Raw genomic sequence first — 18,838 nt, 5'->3', positions numbered from 1 at the left:
AGAATGAGAAAATCGACTCCGACTAACAGCAAAACAAAACATGCATGCATACATACACAAATAGTTTCACTCCCATAATGATGCAAGTGATATTGATTTAGGTGACCTTGAGTGGGCCTGTGGCATTACGATACCTGATATATAGCCTGCAGCAAGCTGACATTAGAACCAAGGCGTATGCAGTAAATCATAATAAAAAAAATGATGTATGACTCACATGCATTTGGAGTGTTCCTGTCAATGTACTCGTTGAAGTCAAGGAGGAACTCGGTGTTGTTTTGTGATAACTTCAGATCTTTGCAGTACTCCCTGAAGAGACAGTACACAGCATTACCATAATGATCTCTGCACACTGCCACAGTGTTGCACTATAGTGTGGTCACTCACCTGGGAGCGATGAAGGTGTGGCCAAACTCATCAAAATTCTCCAGCTGGATAGTTTCCATGGCTTTTGAAAACATAACAAACAAGCTTTAGGCTCATCATTTATCATATCGTGGCATATTCCATAATACATGATCGTAGAAATTACTCTGGTACTCAGAAAGCTGTTATCTACATATACAAAATGTCAAAACAGCATTACGGTGGTTGCGCTACCTGTCAGAGTGATTTATGAATTCAAATAACTTAATCATGATGGTTGTATTGAATTTTATGAAATGCTGGTTGTCAAAATACATGGACTCAGTAGCACACACACAGTGAGTATCTGTTTGGGGGTGCAGTTATCTTCACTAGGCTCATGCATGTGCAGACAGACACGCACACACATACACAGACGCACATACACACACATACACACACACACACACACACAAACACACATACTGCTGGACAGATATGAGGTGCTGGATAAATGCAGAAAGTGTGAATGGAGCTACAGTAGAAAGGCATGAGAAAATAAGGAGCCAAGAAATACTTGCCTTCTTGTACTGTTGTGACCCCAGAGAGAGAGGACGAGAAGGTAGAGGAATTATAGAGTCAGAGTGAAAAATGTGATAAAAAGAATCTGCCATCCATTGGTCTAACACATGACTGAGCAAGGTCTTAGCAACTGTGTTGATGAAAGCAAATATGTCCCAAAGTAGATCATGCTGAAAAACAGTAACAGAGTGCTTATTGAGATTTGTAGACACATGCATTTGGAAATGCACAATAGGAAGTGACCAGAGGGAGACAGGAACATAGCTGAGCAAGGAGCCAGTATGTTCAAAAAACATTCACAGTGACACACAATTAAAAGTAAATGGCGCTCTCTTCTGCAGTTTGTTGTCTCTGGCTTTGGATTTCGTTCAAAAACCATGCCTAGCCTTTTTTATCTCATAAAAGCATCAATGACCATCATTCACTATAAAGACATCTTGGACATTGCCATTAAAATGTATGCAGTCGTGCTATGCCGCCTGCAAAACCTATTAGGGCTGAGTTTCAATGGGGTCATGGAAATCTGGTGCAGGATGAAACAATGTCCTTCACATAAAACATAACAGGCAGATTCATTGTCCCTCCATCTCTCTATAGACTGGGCAGGGTGTCTCTCTGGCCAACTGCTTTCTACACCATATTTACTCCTCTTGCCTGATCCGCACTTGTCTGTCACCATCTCTCACCCACACAGATGGATTGGGCTAATACAACATCGTTAATAGCTCAGTCTCCTAAACACAGAGGATTCCGTTTATGTGGATGAAAGATCTGAATTCATCCATCACATCTTTGGCGAGGAAACATCCCTAATGCATTAAGAGGACAAGTGGCTGCAGGAACCACCTACTGGAGGAAAGCCGTGAGATGAATTGAGGTATTGGAAGTCTGGCTCCAGAGTGAAACTCTAGATGGCTGCACAGAGATCTTTAGTGTCCCACTCTCCCTATCAGAGTCTGTGGCAGCCAGGCATGGTGTGTTACTTTCTTTAACAGGCCTGTAAACGTTCTGACAGCCTTTATGGCACACTGACAGACTCTTTATGGTGGAGAGGGAATGATACAGAGGCAGAAACATTCAGTCAAAATCTCATCTGCTCAAATAACTGCTCCATCAGCCATTTATGCTTCATGGCATCACATCAGAGTTATAAAAAAAAAATTGCTAAAGCCAGATGGCTATATGCTGAACACAGTATTTTTCTACTAATTCTATTCATTGATCATAGCACCCATCTATGCATCCATCTCCAAAGCCATCACTGAGCATTCATACAAGAGTCATTCATTCAGTCGCACAGGCAACTTAGCATCTATCCATCCATTTGCAATACATTACATGCATGCACACAGTATATATATGACATGTAATCATGCAAAAATAAACAGGAGGACAGACAAGATTGTGCAGCATGGTAAAGGGAAGCATTGCGTAGCAGGAAATATAGAGAAGACAGAATAGCAACTACTTGCCCCAAGGAGAAGCTGTACGTTTCCAACATAGAAGCAGGACAGGAGGAGACACAAGGGAGAGTAACTTGAATCAGAATCAAGTTGGAATGCATAGAAATAAGTATGATTGTTTGCACACCTGCTTGTGTATATGCACTGGTTGTCTCCTTGAGAGTTATGAGCAACTATTAGCTACGTTCAGAGCTGTCAGTAGAAGAAGGCAGACTGCAACACACAAAGAGATAGCCTAGGAAGAACAACCAAAGGGGAAAAATCATTTAAATTGGAGAAGAGGAGAAGGAATTAAGGGAGGCCGTGAGGGGCACTAGGAGGAAGAAAGAGAAAGAGGTGAGGACAGCTTTACAGCTCAGAGAGAAAGAGAGAGAGAGAGTGAGAGAGAGTTGCTATCCGCTGTGGTGTTATCCTGTGCTAGCCTTCAGAAAGAAAAGATGAAGAGAGGAAGGTGGAGATATAGAATTGGCCAACTGAACCATAGTAAAAAGGGCAGGGTACAGCAAAAAAGTTTGGTGGGAGAGGCGATAATGAGCAGGGGAGGAAGTAAGGGAGGTTTTGTCCTCTCCAAAGCCAAGAGAAGGGCCAAATCAGGGGAAAAGAAAAAGATAGAACAGAAAGAGCAAGAAGTAGAGGAAGATCAAAAGAGCCAGTGTTTGGGCTGGGAGAGGGAAAGCATGTATACTTGTGTGTGGGAGTGCAGGGCAACTGACCAGCGGGTTGCACTACAAAAGAAAAGAACTGTAGAGCCCCACTGATCTGTGGAGCGCATTCAAAGGAGCGGTTCCAGCTAGGAGCAAGTGCTAGAAAGTAAGTGCAGCTACTCAAGGATACAGTCCTGAGAAAGTGTGCATTATTTAATGGAGAGCTCATTTTAAAATGACTTCCCATTAATTTGTCTGCACACTGGTGGCTGTGTGTCAACATGATGGCATATGTTATACTCACACATAGCTTGTTTGATTTCCGACAGTTTAGCTTGAATGAAGTGTTCACTGTATTTTGGCAGAACAAGGGCCAGGCTGGGGAAAAAAAATAAAACATCACAATCAACAGTCAACTCTAGTGATGGAGGTTGTTTGGGAGAGTGATTTATTCTGAAATTTGAAAGTCAATGAAGTTCTACTTCAATGGAAATTTAAAATACAAAATGTGCACATGCTTTCTGTTAGGTACAGTCCAATTTGTAGTTTAAATACCTTTTGTGTCAGATATTAAGACATTTAAGATAAATACAATAAAAAAAAAGTTTATAGGTATGAAAATTAAAAGAACAATTTTGCTAAAGCAACACAGTACAATTTGCTCTAATATTTGGAATATCTATCTATTGATAGATAGATAGATAGATAGATAGATAGATAGATAGATAGATAGACACATATAGATATGGATAAAAGCTAATTTGAAAAATGTTATGACAAAACTGCAAATGCACATTAGATACACATTGTTCAACATATTCAATGAAAAACAGTGAAAAAAATCTTACTTTACTACATATGTAGTACCTATTCGGCAAGCATGAGCTGAACAATTTTCAGACCATAATATGTTAGAAAATAGAGAGTGACCCCTATTGGTTTAAAAGGTGTCCTCCACCGACTAGAGAACTCTCAGTAGCAGTAAGGACATTGCACATTTTCTTTAGAGCCAGCAGTGATGTTACAGTACTATGACCCATAGGATAATATTACAGTACTACTGTGCCCATGTGACTCACCTGTAATCTGTTCCATTGACTGGTGCCCAGGTGTAGGTCCTGACTCCTCTATCTATGTACCTCTGTCATGAGACATTGATGTTCAGAATTGTTCACAAGATAGTTATGCAGTGTTTCACAACATAGGAACAATACTAGCAGCTCCAGATTTTGATTTAGTTCACTTTTGGACCCTGGTTTGAGGCAATGTTGCTATAGATACCCTGATATAGAATTTATATTTTACTTATTATTATTTTTTTTTTTTCATTTTTCATTTTGTTTTCTATTGTAACAATCCCTTAAATTATTAATTGATTAAATTGTAGTGACATAAAGCTATTCCTTATTTTGAGGATGACCATGTGGAAGCCCCGGGGGTACCAGGACCCCACTTTGAAAACAACTGATCCAGACAATTTACATATTAACTATTTAAATAGACACTTACACTTTTAATATGTTGAGGAAAACAGTTGCAGGCAAGAGGCTTAAACTAACTGGAGAAATGCAGTGTTGCCACATCTAATGTTGGTGATGAGATGCAGTATGCTAATATTGCTGTCATACAAGTCTCATGTTTTAATGCATAACTGCATGCAATATTTCATTGTAGATAGAGAGTTATGCTAATCCCCTATCAGAGGGAGGGCAAAGCTCAAATGTGATGTAGCAAATTACGGTACATTGCAACACCGGTGCAGAATAGGCCAGCTAGATGGGAGACTTCTGCAGACGGATCATAACAACACTAAAGGTCTTGGGCACCTAAGATATGTGTGCTATATAAGCTTTATATCCTCTCTTACCTCATCCTGAGTCTTCACCAGTGTCTGAATCGTCCGTTCACCGGTCTCACCATCTATCATCATTCTTCTAATCTACAGAGAGAAAGAAAGAGAGAGAATAAGAGTAAATTCTCAGTCTCATTGGGTCTGATTCATTGAGTATCCACTGATATGAAAACCGTCTGTGTCATAACTAGTCAGTGGCAGTAAGTAAATCACACAAGGGGACTGATGATGATGGCTTTATGAGGAGACATGAGACATTTAGCACCTGGCTGAGCTCATCCACCCTTGTACCTTTGCCTGAGTGTGGATATGTGTGCGTATGTGCATGTGAGTGGATGGCCCCATCTGTTTATGTGTACTATACCTCCACTTTGATGTCATTCTCCAGCTCAGCATCCAGGAAGTCTAGGGTAACAGGTTCCTGGAATTTAGGGTTCTGGGGGAATGATAACAGTTTAGTCATTAGATAAACAAGTTAGAAATAAACAAGGTAAACAAAACAGGAAAAAAAGCCCTTTACTGGAGATCTATCACAAGCTCAAGTGGTTTATGTAAGCCACTTAGCTGAAGACAAAAGTTACAATGCCATAAATTGCTTTCGTATCAGTCTATCTGAAGCCTGCCGATTTGTTACAGTAAAAAGTTACAAAAGGCAGCAGACCGTTTAACTGCCGTTATGCAGGGCTGAGTGCTTACAGTGGCAATCGGCCATAGGGAGAAATAAGACTCCACATCTTCCTAGCACAGTTCAATCAAATAAATGAAGTAGACGTTACTTATTTGAGCCACAATGTCCAGTTGTGTTCAGAACCAATGCCAATCATTCCCCTTAACCCCCCAGATCTAATCAACTCCAGCATGTAGGAAAATAGAAGGTAATAGATGATAGCTTCTTGACAAGAGATCTGTGATACTAGACCCAGATGAATCAGATTTGATACAAACTGACACTAGACCCTATTAATGTCGTCTCTTAAAAATCCTATACGTCTGAGTGGGTTTATGGCGGTATAAAATGGTAGCAGTAATATAGTGGTTCTCTATAAAACAGCAGTACATGGAATCTGATATGAGTCTGTCCTCCAGAGCATTTGTTCACCAGACCTTACGGAGAAAGTTCACTAACTCCCTTCTAAAAGACAAACTTTGGATGACACAGTAAGTGCATATTGGTGTTGATACACAGTGTGTCTAGCAGATGCTGCGCTCCCTGTTTTTATTTGTACATATGCAAGCAAAGTGTCTCTGAAAGTGAATGAATATGTATTTCAGCTTTCCAAGGAAGGGAAGGAGGGACACAACCTTGTGCACCATCTGGATCTTGCAAATTGTATTTTCATTTCTCAGCAAAGGCCCAAGTTGTGATTTCAAAATGAACAAGATGGGAGTGTGAATCGGTATATGGACGAGGAAAACAATAAATTAATGAATGAATTAAATGAGCAGAGTTGAACGTCTTACATTTGATGGTTAATGAAAGGAAGTATGGAGCAGCAAAGGGAGATGACGAATATGAAGCATCTCAACATGAAAATGAGAAAAGAAAGAATAAAAGATCAAGAGATACAACACTGGCAACACAGGGTGAAACATCAAACACACATAACACACAAAAAAACGAGAGAATGTGAAAAGAATGAAAATGTGAACATGGGAGTAGGGAGGATAGCAAACAGAAAAAAAGTGACAGAAAAAGAACGCAATGTGACGGGAAAGAAAGACAGATGGGGGGAGGGAGAAGACTCAGTGAGATAGGCTGGAGTGAGAGAGGAGGATTTCTGTGATGAATAGGAAATGTGTTTTCTGTGCAAACGTAATCAACTACAGAAAGAGCTAAGAAGGAAAGAGAGGGCAACATGTTCAAAGGGCCCAAGGTCACCATCAGTATTCATAAGCGCCCCTATTTGGATGAGCCAATCAGACGATGAGTGATTGACAGCTGGCACTTCCATATGAAAGCCTCTCTCACACACACAGGCCGCCCCGAGGGTTGATGGAAAAAAATGAACGCTGTATCACAAGAAGGCTGCCTTGTACTGAGAGAGTTTGACAATGCCCTTCTGCATTGTCAAACAGTGTGTGTGTGTGTGTGTGTGTGTGTGTGTGTGTGTGTGTGTGTGTGTGTGTGTGTGTGTGCACTACAAAGTATACTAGTAGAGGCCACAGGTGAATGTGAATGGCTTAAATGGACTTTTGCAAGACTGAATAATTAGCCATGATATCAGTACTATCAACCACATAACATAATCTCACATCCACATGCTGTATTGATCTGCACTCTAAACTATTTTCATAAACCTACACTTCACAACAAAAGCCTCCCTGATCTTTATCCTTGAAAGTGGAGGTTGAATGTGTGTTTGTGCGCATGCAAATAAGTGTGTGAGAGGGAGAGGAACAGTGACAGTGACAGACAAAGTGAAACAAAGAGAGACTGACAGACCGGCTAATTTCTGAGAAAAAAATGATCACCAACATCTGCCACTTCCTCGCAGCTGCACCACCATCTTGCACACACACACAAGAACAAATGAGCTTTTTGCTTTTTTTTGTTTGTTTTGTTTTTTGGACACTTCCCCAAAACAAACCAATAAACAAACAAAGAAACAAACATAAAAGTAATCATAGGGGCAACAGATGAAGTAATGGCAACTATGGACCTATGATGATGACTATTTCTATTTGGAATTCCATCTATAGCATCAATATATAGACAATATACTACTATAACTACTATAACTACTGTAACTAGTATAACTAATTATAGCTATTTCTGCAATCTAGCTCTACTTTGTCTCACCTCATGGAAGGTGACAGCGTATTTATTATTGACCCTGAGCTTCCTGTTACGGATCCTTTTCTAGTAGAAAGATCATAGAAAGGTGCATGGGGTGGTTCAGTCATTCAGAATTGACTTCACACTGGGGGGTTTAAGAGGTTAAGGCCTGTCTCAACAGTCACAACCACAGAAGTCAGCCATATTCAAAATACACTTGGGACTCCCAAACTTCTTTGAAAATCTTCCTTTAAGGTATTTTCTTAAAAACAACCACACATGTGCACATTTACTACAGAAACACACATTCATGTACAACAATCCACACATCCACTCATACACACACAGCCACACACGCATACACACACATACTGGCTGAGAGTGTGCTGCATTGGTCAGGGTTAAGTGTCCCAGCCTGGGTGAAGAGATTGGATCCATGAGTGTGTGTCTTTGTGGATTAGAGTGTGAAGAGCTGTGGCTGGATGGATGGGATGTGAGTGTGTGTCCTCAGGGATCCACCTCTCAGATCCAGAGAGGCCCCCTCAGAGCAGAACGACTCTAAACATAAAACTCAGGCCTGGGCAGCACATGGCCACTCCACAGCCTGTCAGAGCTTGCCTAGGCCTGAGGGTGGTGAGCTGGGGTGGGGGCGTACTGAAAGGTGGCTGTGACCCCGTGCCGGGTCATGGCCAATTCCTACTGGGTTGCATCTTAATTCTTGCCAGTGGCTACAGGTATTGTAACATTTCATTGTCAGGCTGTAGGAACGCTTGGAGGTCTTTGGTAGGTCAAGACATGCAGCATAAAGGTGGGTAACACTGATATTTTATTATAGCTAGAGTGTGTCGGTGAAGTGTTAGGCTACACATGAGACATATGGAAAGAAGCTCTTCACTGAGGGCATTTACATGTCAAATAATATTCTGAATACTAGCCTAATCCTGGCTAACATATATAATATTGCATATACATGTGCCAGGTCATAAATGAGCTATTTCAATATCTTGAGCATTAACAGAATATGAATGTGCATGTAAACACACCCGCTATGATCATAAAACCAGTACAATGTTGAAAAACAAGAATTCATATGCTTCCAGTGAACTTCCAATGGCTTAATCTAGTTTTATGAACACGAAAGAAAAAACATATCTGACATAGCTCAAGCAATAACATGACATGGTCACAAGCTGGAACAAATGTGAATTGTGTTTTAGGCTTTCTGTTCCACTTTTAAATGCTTTATCTGTACTGTGCGCCACAGAGCTTATTTCTGTGCTTCATTCTAAAACATATATGCCAGTTGACTGCCAAGTCTCCATAACTATTATACTGTATCTCACATGGTAATGAGAGACCTTTTAGCTGACTTCTGAGGACTGATGATATCAAATCATACTCTAACTGGAGAATGAATTCTCTTTACAAAGATTGATGAGGTGACGGCACATGGAAAAGTTTGAAGAGAGCCTGGACCATCTGTTGGCCTGCATATTATTCGCTGAGTGGGAAACTAATACAGTCTACACGTCTTATCCAGGCAGTTAGTGGAATATTCAGAATAATAATGTGATTCTTCTTCAAGACAGATGTGCAGAGTCAAATAAAATGATGCACGGGGGCACATGCCATACCTTTGGCTGGAGATTGGGGTGGAGTAGCACATAACCATTGGGATCAATGGCAAAGTAGTATCCATTAGGGCCAATCTGAGACAAACAACAAGCAAAGGAGGAAACTCTCTTCATGTGCAGAAGTACCACATCTTGGCATGTACATATCTAACACGTACATGTACATGTACATATCTACATGTACACACACACACGTGTGTGTGTGTGTGTGTGTGTGTGTGTGTGTGTGTAATGGTGAGCTGGCATCAGTTGTCTTAAAAACACTTGCAAGCAAAAAGGTGTTGAGCTATTAGTATTTTTTTTTTTTTTAATTTGTGAATGGTTTCAGAAAGATGTCAAAACAGAATGACACATCTAATAGAATCACATCACTCACTAACTGCTCCAGAGGGGGAAAAAAATCACACTGTGCAAGGATATCACAACTGAGCAGTCACAGAACTTGGTTTGATAAATGTGTTAGAGAAGGCACATGTGGGTGCTAAACTCACTGTGAAGCGTGGTGTGAGCTTCTTGATATCATTCAGAGACACATCGATCCCCATTACCCCAAGAATCAGCTGATTCTGGTGCTGAGAGAAAGTAGGACAGAAAAACAATGAGAGGAACATATGCAAGGACTCACACTTTGACCCTACCCACTAATTAATGTAGGCTATGTACTGCACCTCTCCATTTTTGTCATCTCTCGTCTCGGTCTTATTGAAGACAGGCAATGTTCCAGTGATGACCAGACCCAGTTCCTGATGGAGAAAACACACGCGCACACACACACACACACAAAAAATATAATATAATTTAAACTCTTGATACTCTTGATACCTTACCATGCTGAAACACTCATGTCATTATATTGAGAGGAGTAAAAGACAAAACAATAGGAAAGTTAAAGGAACAATCAGTAATATGGACTCTTTAGTTACACCTAGTGGCAACATATGAAATTGCGTTTCATATGTTCTACAGGCTGTCATTTGGAAATGTCTACCAAAGAAGGAAAATATCCCTTTATTATTCAACCAAGATGCCTAGCAGTCCAAGCTGTAGATATAGCTAATTAACTTCAGCTGCCTAATACTTTTAATCACTTTGCTACTTGCAACAAGCTGCAACAAGCTTGCAAATGAGCTTTGTTCATAAACCTTGGCAGTACAGAGGACTTCTACCAAAACAAAACAGTACAGGCTGGGTATTCAGTTTTAAAACTTGAATTTTTGTCAGCCATCGAGATAACAGTGGAGTGATTACCACTGATCACCACTTGCAAACCCCTGCTGATATATTATGGTCATTTTGTGCTCTAGGTAACATAAATATTACTGATTGCATCTTCAAAGGTCACTGAATTGGTGAAAGGGGTTGGTGAAATGGGACACAGGAGTAAGTGATGTCATACCAGAGCATCGAGGTAGACATTAGTCCACTGGACTTGTTTAGCCTGCTTGTCTGCCAAAACCATGGGCCTTCCGAGAACGTCCAGGTACTCCTGAATCACACACAGTAACACCATCAAGATATTTTCCACACTAACACTTCCAGGCACACTGAATGTATAGGATACAAATAAAGGATGCTGAAATGGATAACATATGTAAACATCACCTGTGTATTTATTCTTATGGCTCCAATGGAAGGAATCTCATAGAAGTAACCTGGAAGAGTGAATAGATTGTCACATACTATCATTTATGACATGCTTATACCCCAGACCACAGCTGTACACCAATACAGCAACTAAATTTGCCCCTGTGGGATCAATAAAACAATCTTTTCTTATCTTATGTTATCTTATGTTACCTTATCTTAACAACAGGGGGCAACAGCTCACAGCTGTGAGGTACCGGCCCCTGTTAAAATCTGCACATTTGAGAGGAATTGATTTTTCTGGGCACATTCAAATTCTACTTAACAGCGCTCTTCAGCTTTGTTGTGAGTGCTTGTGATTGGCAGCTCACAGGGCAGCACCAAGCTGTTCAAGTATTAACAAGATAGAATTACCTCTGTACAGCAACTTTCACATTTCACAGAGCTGTTTTTCACATTTTTTGAACATCAGTGGGAGTGAATTGGGATCAGGTAGCCTTGACTTCTAAGCTACTAAGGAATATTCTGCACACACAATCCATTTTTTTGTGATGGACAGATTCAGTCACGACTGCTGACAAGAAGTCAGAATACGCCTGATGTAGTCCTCTATGTAGGTTAAAATGATAATAGCAATATTGAGACCTAGTATACTATGGAGCACAACTATATAAAGAACATGCTCTGTAATCAACAAACAGTAGTCCTCTGTGCTGATATCTGTTGTGATTGGTGATGTACCTTTGTTGGAGCAAGCCATCCACTGGATGGGTCCTTTGTCATAGTTGTGCTGTCCAACAGAGAAAGTGAAGATTCTCACCTGGAAAACAGAAGCACATCCAACAGCATTTATTCAGACTGACCTGGGACACTGCTGAAGCAGAATCTTCATTATATTTGAAACTGTAATATTTTTCATCCTTTTGTCCCCTATCTTGTATAAAAACTTCCAATCTCTTTAGGATTTCTTTGTTTCCCCATATCATTTTATCTTGTACTGTGCATCATGCTGAACAGATGATTAACTAAATGTTAATAAACAGGGTAAATTTTGCTGTTAGTAGTTATTCAGCTGTGTGTTTATTAACATCAAAATGATAATACAAAAAAAAAGACTTTTAATGTACACCTTACCAACAAAATACCTACAAATAATATTTACTTATCCAATGATAAAGCTGCAGTGAAGGAGAACACAGTATGACTTCCCATTAACAAGCGCAAGTGATTCAATACAACTATCTTAACTAGATCTGGGGAAATGTTAACCTGATCATCACCTCATGTTAAATTTGAATAAATCACCTCGGGGGATTAATCAACAGGTCTTTGCTTTCAGCTCTGCGTTATATTGCCGAAAAAATGCAGAGGAAACATGTGATGTACTTTTCAAAAAAGGCAACAGCCCTTCTATTAAGTATTACTAGTATGTGATATTACTCTCAATCCACATTTTTTCCGCTGTTGGTTGTTGCTTGTTTTAATATGCCATTTCAAGATTGATGCTTAAGTATGTGTGTAACCTGCTTATACCCTCCAGAAACCTTGTTTGTGAATTACTGGCGTGTTGCAGAGGGCCTTTGCCTCCCATGGCACACAGAAAAAAAAAAAAAAAAAAAAAAAAAAAGCAGAAAAGAAAAAAAGAAGCCTCATCTGCCTCCCATCTGTGTAAACTTTTAGGTAAAAAGGATATGCAAACGGAAGTTGAAATCCAAAGGGAGCTCCCAAAAGCTGAGTCTAATAAAAACTATGACGGGAGCGCATCCACAGATGAAAGCAAACAATTCACTCTACTGTGTTAAAACCACAGTGTGTGTGTATGTGCGTGTGTGTGTGTGTGTGTGTGTGTGTGTGTGTGTGTGTGTGTATTTGTGTGTTTAACCTGCCTTCTTGTCAGCGTTGTATTTCTCCAGTATGGCCTGAGCTCTCTCCTCTCCTCCATCAGTAAACAGCATGATAATCTTGTTGCAGTTGGCTCTACTCACATTTGTCTAGTCAAAGCAAACATGTGATTCATTTTTACCATTAGCAGTCCTTATCTAACCAGACCCAACACAAATACACACAACACCATAACACTACAATTCTGCAAAAAACTGATACTTTCTCATTGAATCATGGTACTTTTAGCAGCCTCTTATTGCAATATAACTTCATTCAAACAATTTTGCTTTTGCCACTCCAGTGAATCTGAAACAGTTTTAAGGAGAGAGTATGCTAAGACAATCTTATTAGGGCAACATGAGGTAACATATTCAACCAGTAGATGGCAGTGAAAGATAATATTCTGCTGCTGGAAAATATGAAAGTATCACAGGTAACACTCATTCATTCATGACTTGTTCGAGCCCTTTCAGTCCTCTCAGTTTAACGAACATGTTTAGAAGAATAATATGATGGCATATTTTTGCATGAGCAAAAGAAAAGGGAAAAAAAAAGCGAAAAAATGTAATCTTACTACAGAGAGCTGCTCAAAAGCAAACTCAAAGCCTTTTGTGTAGTTTGTGATTCCTTTGGCGGTGATGTTCTGGACAGCATCCTTCAGAAGCTTCTTGTTCCTCACGTTGGCTTGAACCAGATGGTCGAAGCACGCCGTCTTTTTCACCCTGGTGTTGAACTGGGAAACAGAGACAAGGAGCTGTAACCTGCAAATTGTTCAAAATTACAATAAATGTGCTTATGTATACAAATAATATGCAACAAGGTTAGGCTAGGTTTTCTATATAACTCCCACAAGGATGTACATGCACGCACGCGCAAACACACACACACACACACACACACACACACACACACACACACACACACACACACACACACACACACACACAGCTGGCCTTGGCTATTATCAGGCAGTGGTAAACAGACACATTCATCAAGTCCCACTAATTGCTCTGCAGCCTAGGAGCTCAATGATCTGGTACCCATGGAAACAAGATTCCACAATATTAGAACAAGTTTAGGCAGCAACATCATCTTATTAAAGGTGAGACCCCCCCCCCCCCCCCCCCCCCCCCCCCACCCCATTCCCACCCCACAAAACACATGAATACACTCACACGCGCGCAAACACTCACACACGCCTAACAATAATTAACCAAAACACTGCATATCATTACCCCCCTTTGGTTTTGAGCTGGGCTCCAAGTCAGCAGATGTTACATCTATTCATTGTTAAAAGATCTGAATAACTGCATGGTAGATTGGGTGTGTGTCAACAGACAGCCCTCACACTAACATGAAAATAATTAACACCAATATTATAATGTGGAATATAGAGCAGCATAGAATAGATTAGAATAGAATAGAGTATGTAATAATGGTGTATGAAGGACATGGGACAGCAGATTGAACCAGAACCACTATTGTGTTGCAGAACTCTTCTGAAACAATACCACAGCTCATCGATCTCAACTAATCAATGTGTCTCTGTGAGATGGCCAATGGGGAGGCTGGAAACACTGATCTACAGAGACAAGCAGGGAGGCGAAAAGAACCCTGACCATATGTGTGTGTGAGTGTCTGTGTGTGTGTGTGTGTGTGTGTGTGTGTGTGTGTGTGTGTGTGTGTGTGTGCGTGTATGCGTGTGTGTGTGTGTGTTGCAATGAGCCTGACAGCCTTGAAGTTCCTTTCAAACTGACAATAACAGACATACACGTCTCTTTTGGACTGGAAGGCAATATCACTATGGCTCTGGTCTCTGGTCTGACAACAACAACCAAAAAAAAAAAAAAAAAACTGAATCAAGGAGACACACACACAGACACACACACGCACACACACACACACACACACACACACGCACACGCACACAAAGGAAGCTCACATAATTGCAAACACAGACCAGACGGGGATCTTTTATCACATAATCTATTAAAAGGAAAGGAGAGGAAGGTGACAGGGGAGTGTGGGAAGGTGAGGAACAGAAAGTGAGAGGAAAAGGGACAGAAAAAGAAAATGAGGAGGGTGTGAATACGGGGTTTAAAAGCAAGATATCGCGAGTGCGTGTCTGATGTACTGCAAAAAATATTGAACTGCCATATGTGTGACACATCAATCACACACTAATTAGTATCATTTCTTAGAAGAGTCAATTATGCAACAAAAAATACACATCGTTTAGTTTCTGAAAAGCATATTCTTGCTTTATGAAATAAAATACACTGCTATTGGGTGTGCTGATGGTTACAGGCAAATGCGAATACAATCTAGTGCAAATTCCCTTGTTCCCTTGTGATCCTATTACAGCAGCTCCTGTATCTCTGTGTGTGATGGTCCAGGCTTTGGGAATGGATTAGCGATGACACAGGAGAGAGGGCTAATCTCCAAGTCTTAATCCCAGTGGACTCCGTGCTACTCTGGTTTGGTTCTGTTATATCCCACTATGCCCACTGGACTGACACTGGCTAACAGCACTGACACCGACTAACATGGCTGAATTCACTGGATAAAAGTGATGGAGGCGCAGCAAGGAAGGAGAATGAGACCAGACAGACAGACAGAGAGAGAGAGAGAGATGGGGGTGGGGGGATGGGGGGTAGACAGAGAAAACAGAGAGAGAGGCAAAAGGGAGGAAAGGAGGCAAGTGAGATCGAGACAAAAAGACAGAGGGATAGAGAGGCAATAAGACAGAAATATAGTGGAAGGAACCGCCATCAGCATTCCTCTGACCTACCACAGCTGTTGAGGAAGTGTGTGAGCATCTTCTATGACCAAATGCCAACTCAGTCCCTGGGCTACAGTTAATGAGGAAGGATTTATGGGTAATATCAGAGATTAATGATTTAGTGTCAGGTTACAACACCCTCAGGGCATAGAGTTGTGTGTCTGTGCGTGTGTGTGCGACTGAGTGAATGAGAGAGAGACTGACAGAGGGCTGAAGAAAGAATAATGAGTTTTGTTGGGGGTAGAAAAGGTAGCGCCTATTGTTTACAGTTCCTGGACTGATCTTCTGAGTGGGAAGACAATTAAACACCCGCAACACATGCAAGGCGCCTTGCTGCTGACTAGCGGGTCACACACACACCACACTCCTCCCAGCTGCATCATACTTTGGAAGGTCAGGAGAAAAAAATGACAATGCAAGTTCTTCAAGAAAAAAGGGGGGACAGCACTTTTTAAACTAGTCTTCTTTGTCCCATCTCTTTTTCGTATACACACACACACATTTCCACGCACAGACCGAGCTCCATGACAGATTCCAATAATTGCACATCTGTGCAGAATCAGAAGTCCACCGTGAAGCAGAATACATTGTGTCCAAGACAAAGCATCCCCAGGGAGGGGAAATGGGGAGTCTGAACGGCTCGCTTTTGTGCTAGGAGAATGGAGACAACTCCAATCTCTGTAAGGACCCATCTTGATAAACACCTCCACAGGCGGCCATCTCCACCACACACAAATACCCTCTTTCTGAGTGTAATCACAAGCGTGGAAGGCCTAGAATAGACGGGCAGAGAATGAGAGAGCATAAGAAGAGAAAGAGACAGAAGATATTGGAGGGTGAAGAAAAGAGAGAGGTGGGGAGATGAATAAAGGGAAGTTGTGATAGTGTGTATAGCAGAGGAGAAGGATATACAGAGGTATGGGGAAACCATTCATTGACATGGTGAGATGAATGGGAGGATATGGTGAAACACTGAGAGTAACTGTATGACTGAGTGATGAAAGGAAAAAGTGATGGAGAGGCTGAGAGGGTGATAGATGAGTGTTTCCCTGGGTTCACTGACTAGGCACTCTAGTCAGAGGGCAGGGGAAATTTAATCCCTTTTGGGGCAATGGGAATGCACATACACACAGAGAGAGAGACACACATACTCTCAAACACATTGCCACACACAGGTAAGGAGGTAGGGGCATTTGGTGCAGAGTTTTAATCCTGGCCACCAAATAGAGCAGTGGGTATTTCATTAAAGGCCTGTTTCAGGGTGGCCAGCCTGCGAGAAATCCATATTTCATTACTTCTCATCCATCTCTCTGCCTTACCTCTGTGTCTTTGTGCGTATCTGTGTGTGTGTGTATTCTCATGCGTGCCTGCATTCGCATTTGTTAATGTACATGAATGGGTGAGCGCATGTTCATTCACGTGTGTGTGTGTGTGTGTGTGTGTGTGTGTGTGCATTCTGAATTGCTCTTCGCACCGTTTCTCACTGTCTCTTTCCTCTCATTTCACCACACAAATGGCCCACCCAGCACTCGATATTAATACTTACATAAACGACGTTGACATAGTCGTCGTCAGACAGAGTCTCCAGCATCTCGCTGACAGAGGTCCTGATCAGTTTGAGAGTCAGGCCAGACACACTCCCACTCCTGCGAGACAAGACATACCTCCCATCATCTATCTGTTTCAGTCACCCTCCTGTGAGACCTTACCCGCTGTAATTAGGGCTTCTCTGCCTTGGGAAATACATAACATTATCTGACAAAAGTAGAAAATAAGGGCATGCATTGTAATCAGGGGAAATCACTGGCTGAGATAGGACAGGGCTACGGATCAATGGAGGATAAGGTTATCAAGTAACTCACGCATCCACGAGGATTAGCATATCTTTGGGTGAGGCAGCTCCCTGGATGTACCTAGATGGATATTAATCAATACGAACACAAGTTAGAATGAGAGACACACACAAACACACACATTCACACACACACAAAGACACACACTGAACAGCAGAGTTGGGGAAAATCAGCAGCATGACTTTGACTTCCATGATCATATTACTTTGAGATAATAGGTTATGTTTCCAAGTCACCAAGCACAATTTGAAGACAATACTTAGAGAAATATTTCTCCCAGACTGTTATGTACACATCTACTAAAAGCCAGACAGCTGAATTCATTCTATCACCCATTTCCTGTTGTCATAAAGCCCAAATCAAACAAAGATAGCAGATGTGGTGTCACTCTTATTACTGTAATCTTTTCTGTGTGTAAATTATGCATGAAATTTTAAGTTTATAGCAAAGAAAGAGAATTGTATTTTATTACTGCAAACTGACTGATGAACAACATGCCTCATTTTCCGCAGATATTTGAGTGCCTGTGAAAGCAATCCAAAAGTAATGGGATGAAAAATATGACGCATTAGGCCCAATGGAAAAGAACTCTGAAGCTGAGCTCATTTAGCTTTATGTACTCATATTGTTATGCTTTATGTACTGTAATGCATCAATATTTAATGTAACTTAAAACCAATGCTGATGAACTATGTTTGTGCTTGTACGTGTGTTTGTGCCATTTCCCTCACCATGGTCTCCTGCGTACGTCATACAGGTCAATTTTACCAGGGGTCTTGCGAGGATCCATCCACGGTGAGGCTTGGGGAGAAGGTTCATGCGTTGACTTTAAAGGTATAGTTCTTATATGTTGACACAAGCTGGTATGACTCACTTGACTCTTAGTTATATCATGCATGGACATTATCTCCCGAGGTGATCCCTGTGAGGTGATCCAGCACCTTATGGCTGTGGTAAATTGAATATGATATGATAAGAAAAGTTATAGGAGAGAGTTGAGAGAACTTGAACTTAAATTAAATCGGATGGTACTGTGCAACAAACAGCCAAGAGGATATTTATTGAGAGCATTCTACAGATGGGACACAAATTAAAAACAAAATACAGTTTCAAGTCTCAAGTTTCAAAATGTGTCACTGACCCAGAAATTGAAAGTGTTTTTTTTTTTTTTTTTTTTTTGGAAAATCCAAACACTTTTCAAACCTTGAAAATACCACATTCAAATTCAATCATTTTCCAGGATTTCCAGCATGCATACAAACCCTGAAGTCAATGATCAACTAATATTTTTAGAAAAAACAAACAAACAAAAAAACATAAAATACTTAAACCATCCACAACAACATACCACAACAACATTTTATTCAATTCCATGCTTAATGCTGCCATTACACTTATGCTGTATTTTGTTCACTGAATAATACCTTTTTATTACTGAA

General features: G+C 40.8%; 1 protein-coding gene across 1 annotated transcript in view; it reads right to left on the bottom strand.

The window, feature by feature from the left end:
• The window catches only part of LOC115360248 (voltage-dependent calcium channel subunit alpha-2/delta-1), a 74,819-nt gene that overhangs the window by 14,335 nt on the left and 41,646 nt on the right, over nucleotides 1–18,838 (bottom strand). The window contains 19 exon segments of the mRNA XM_030053007.1: nucleotides 218–309; nucleotides 388–448; nucleotides 927–935; nucleotides 2,400–2,411; nucleotides 3,339–3,412; nucleotides 4,114–4,175; nucleotides 4,902–4,973; nucleotides 5,251–5,322; nucleotides 9,297–9,371; nucleotides 9,788–9,868; nucleotides 9,965–10,039; nucleotides 10,693–10,782; nucleotides 10,899–10,948; nucleotides 11,622–11,700; nucleotides 12,767–12,871; nucleotides 13,339–13,497; nucleotides 17,093–17,192; nucleotides 17,409–17,459; nucleotides 18,131–18,200. Coding sequence (XP_029908867.1) covers nucleotides 218–309; nucleotides 388–448; nucleotides 927–935; nucleotides 2,400–2,411; nucleotides 3,339–3,412; nucleotides 4,114–4,175; nucleotides 4,902–4,973; nucleotides 5,251–5,322; nucleotides 9,297–9,371; nucleotides 9,788–9,868; nucleotides 9,965–10,039; nucleotides 10,693–10,782; nucleotides 10,899–10,948; nucleotides 11,622–11,700; nucleotides 12,767–12,871; nucleotides 13,339–13,497; nucleotides 17,093–17,192; nucleotides 17,409–17,459; nucleotides 18,131–18,200 — 1,389 coding nt within the window.

Source organism: Myripristis murdjan, chromosome 6, assembly GCF_902150065.1.
Source record: "Myripristis murdjan chromosome 6, fMyrMur1.1, whole genome shotgun sequence".
Lineage (NCBI taxonomy): Eukaryota > Metazoa > Chordata > Actinopteri > Holocentriformes > Holocentridae > Myripristis > Myripristis murdjan.
This window is presented reverse-complemented; position numbering and strand designations above follow the sequence as displayed.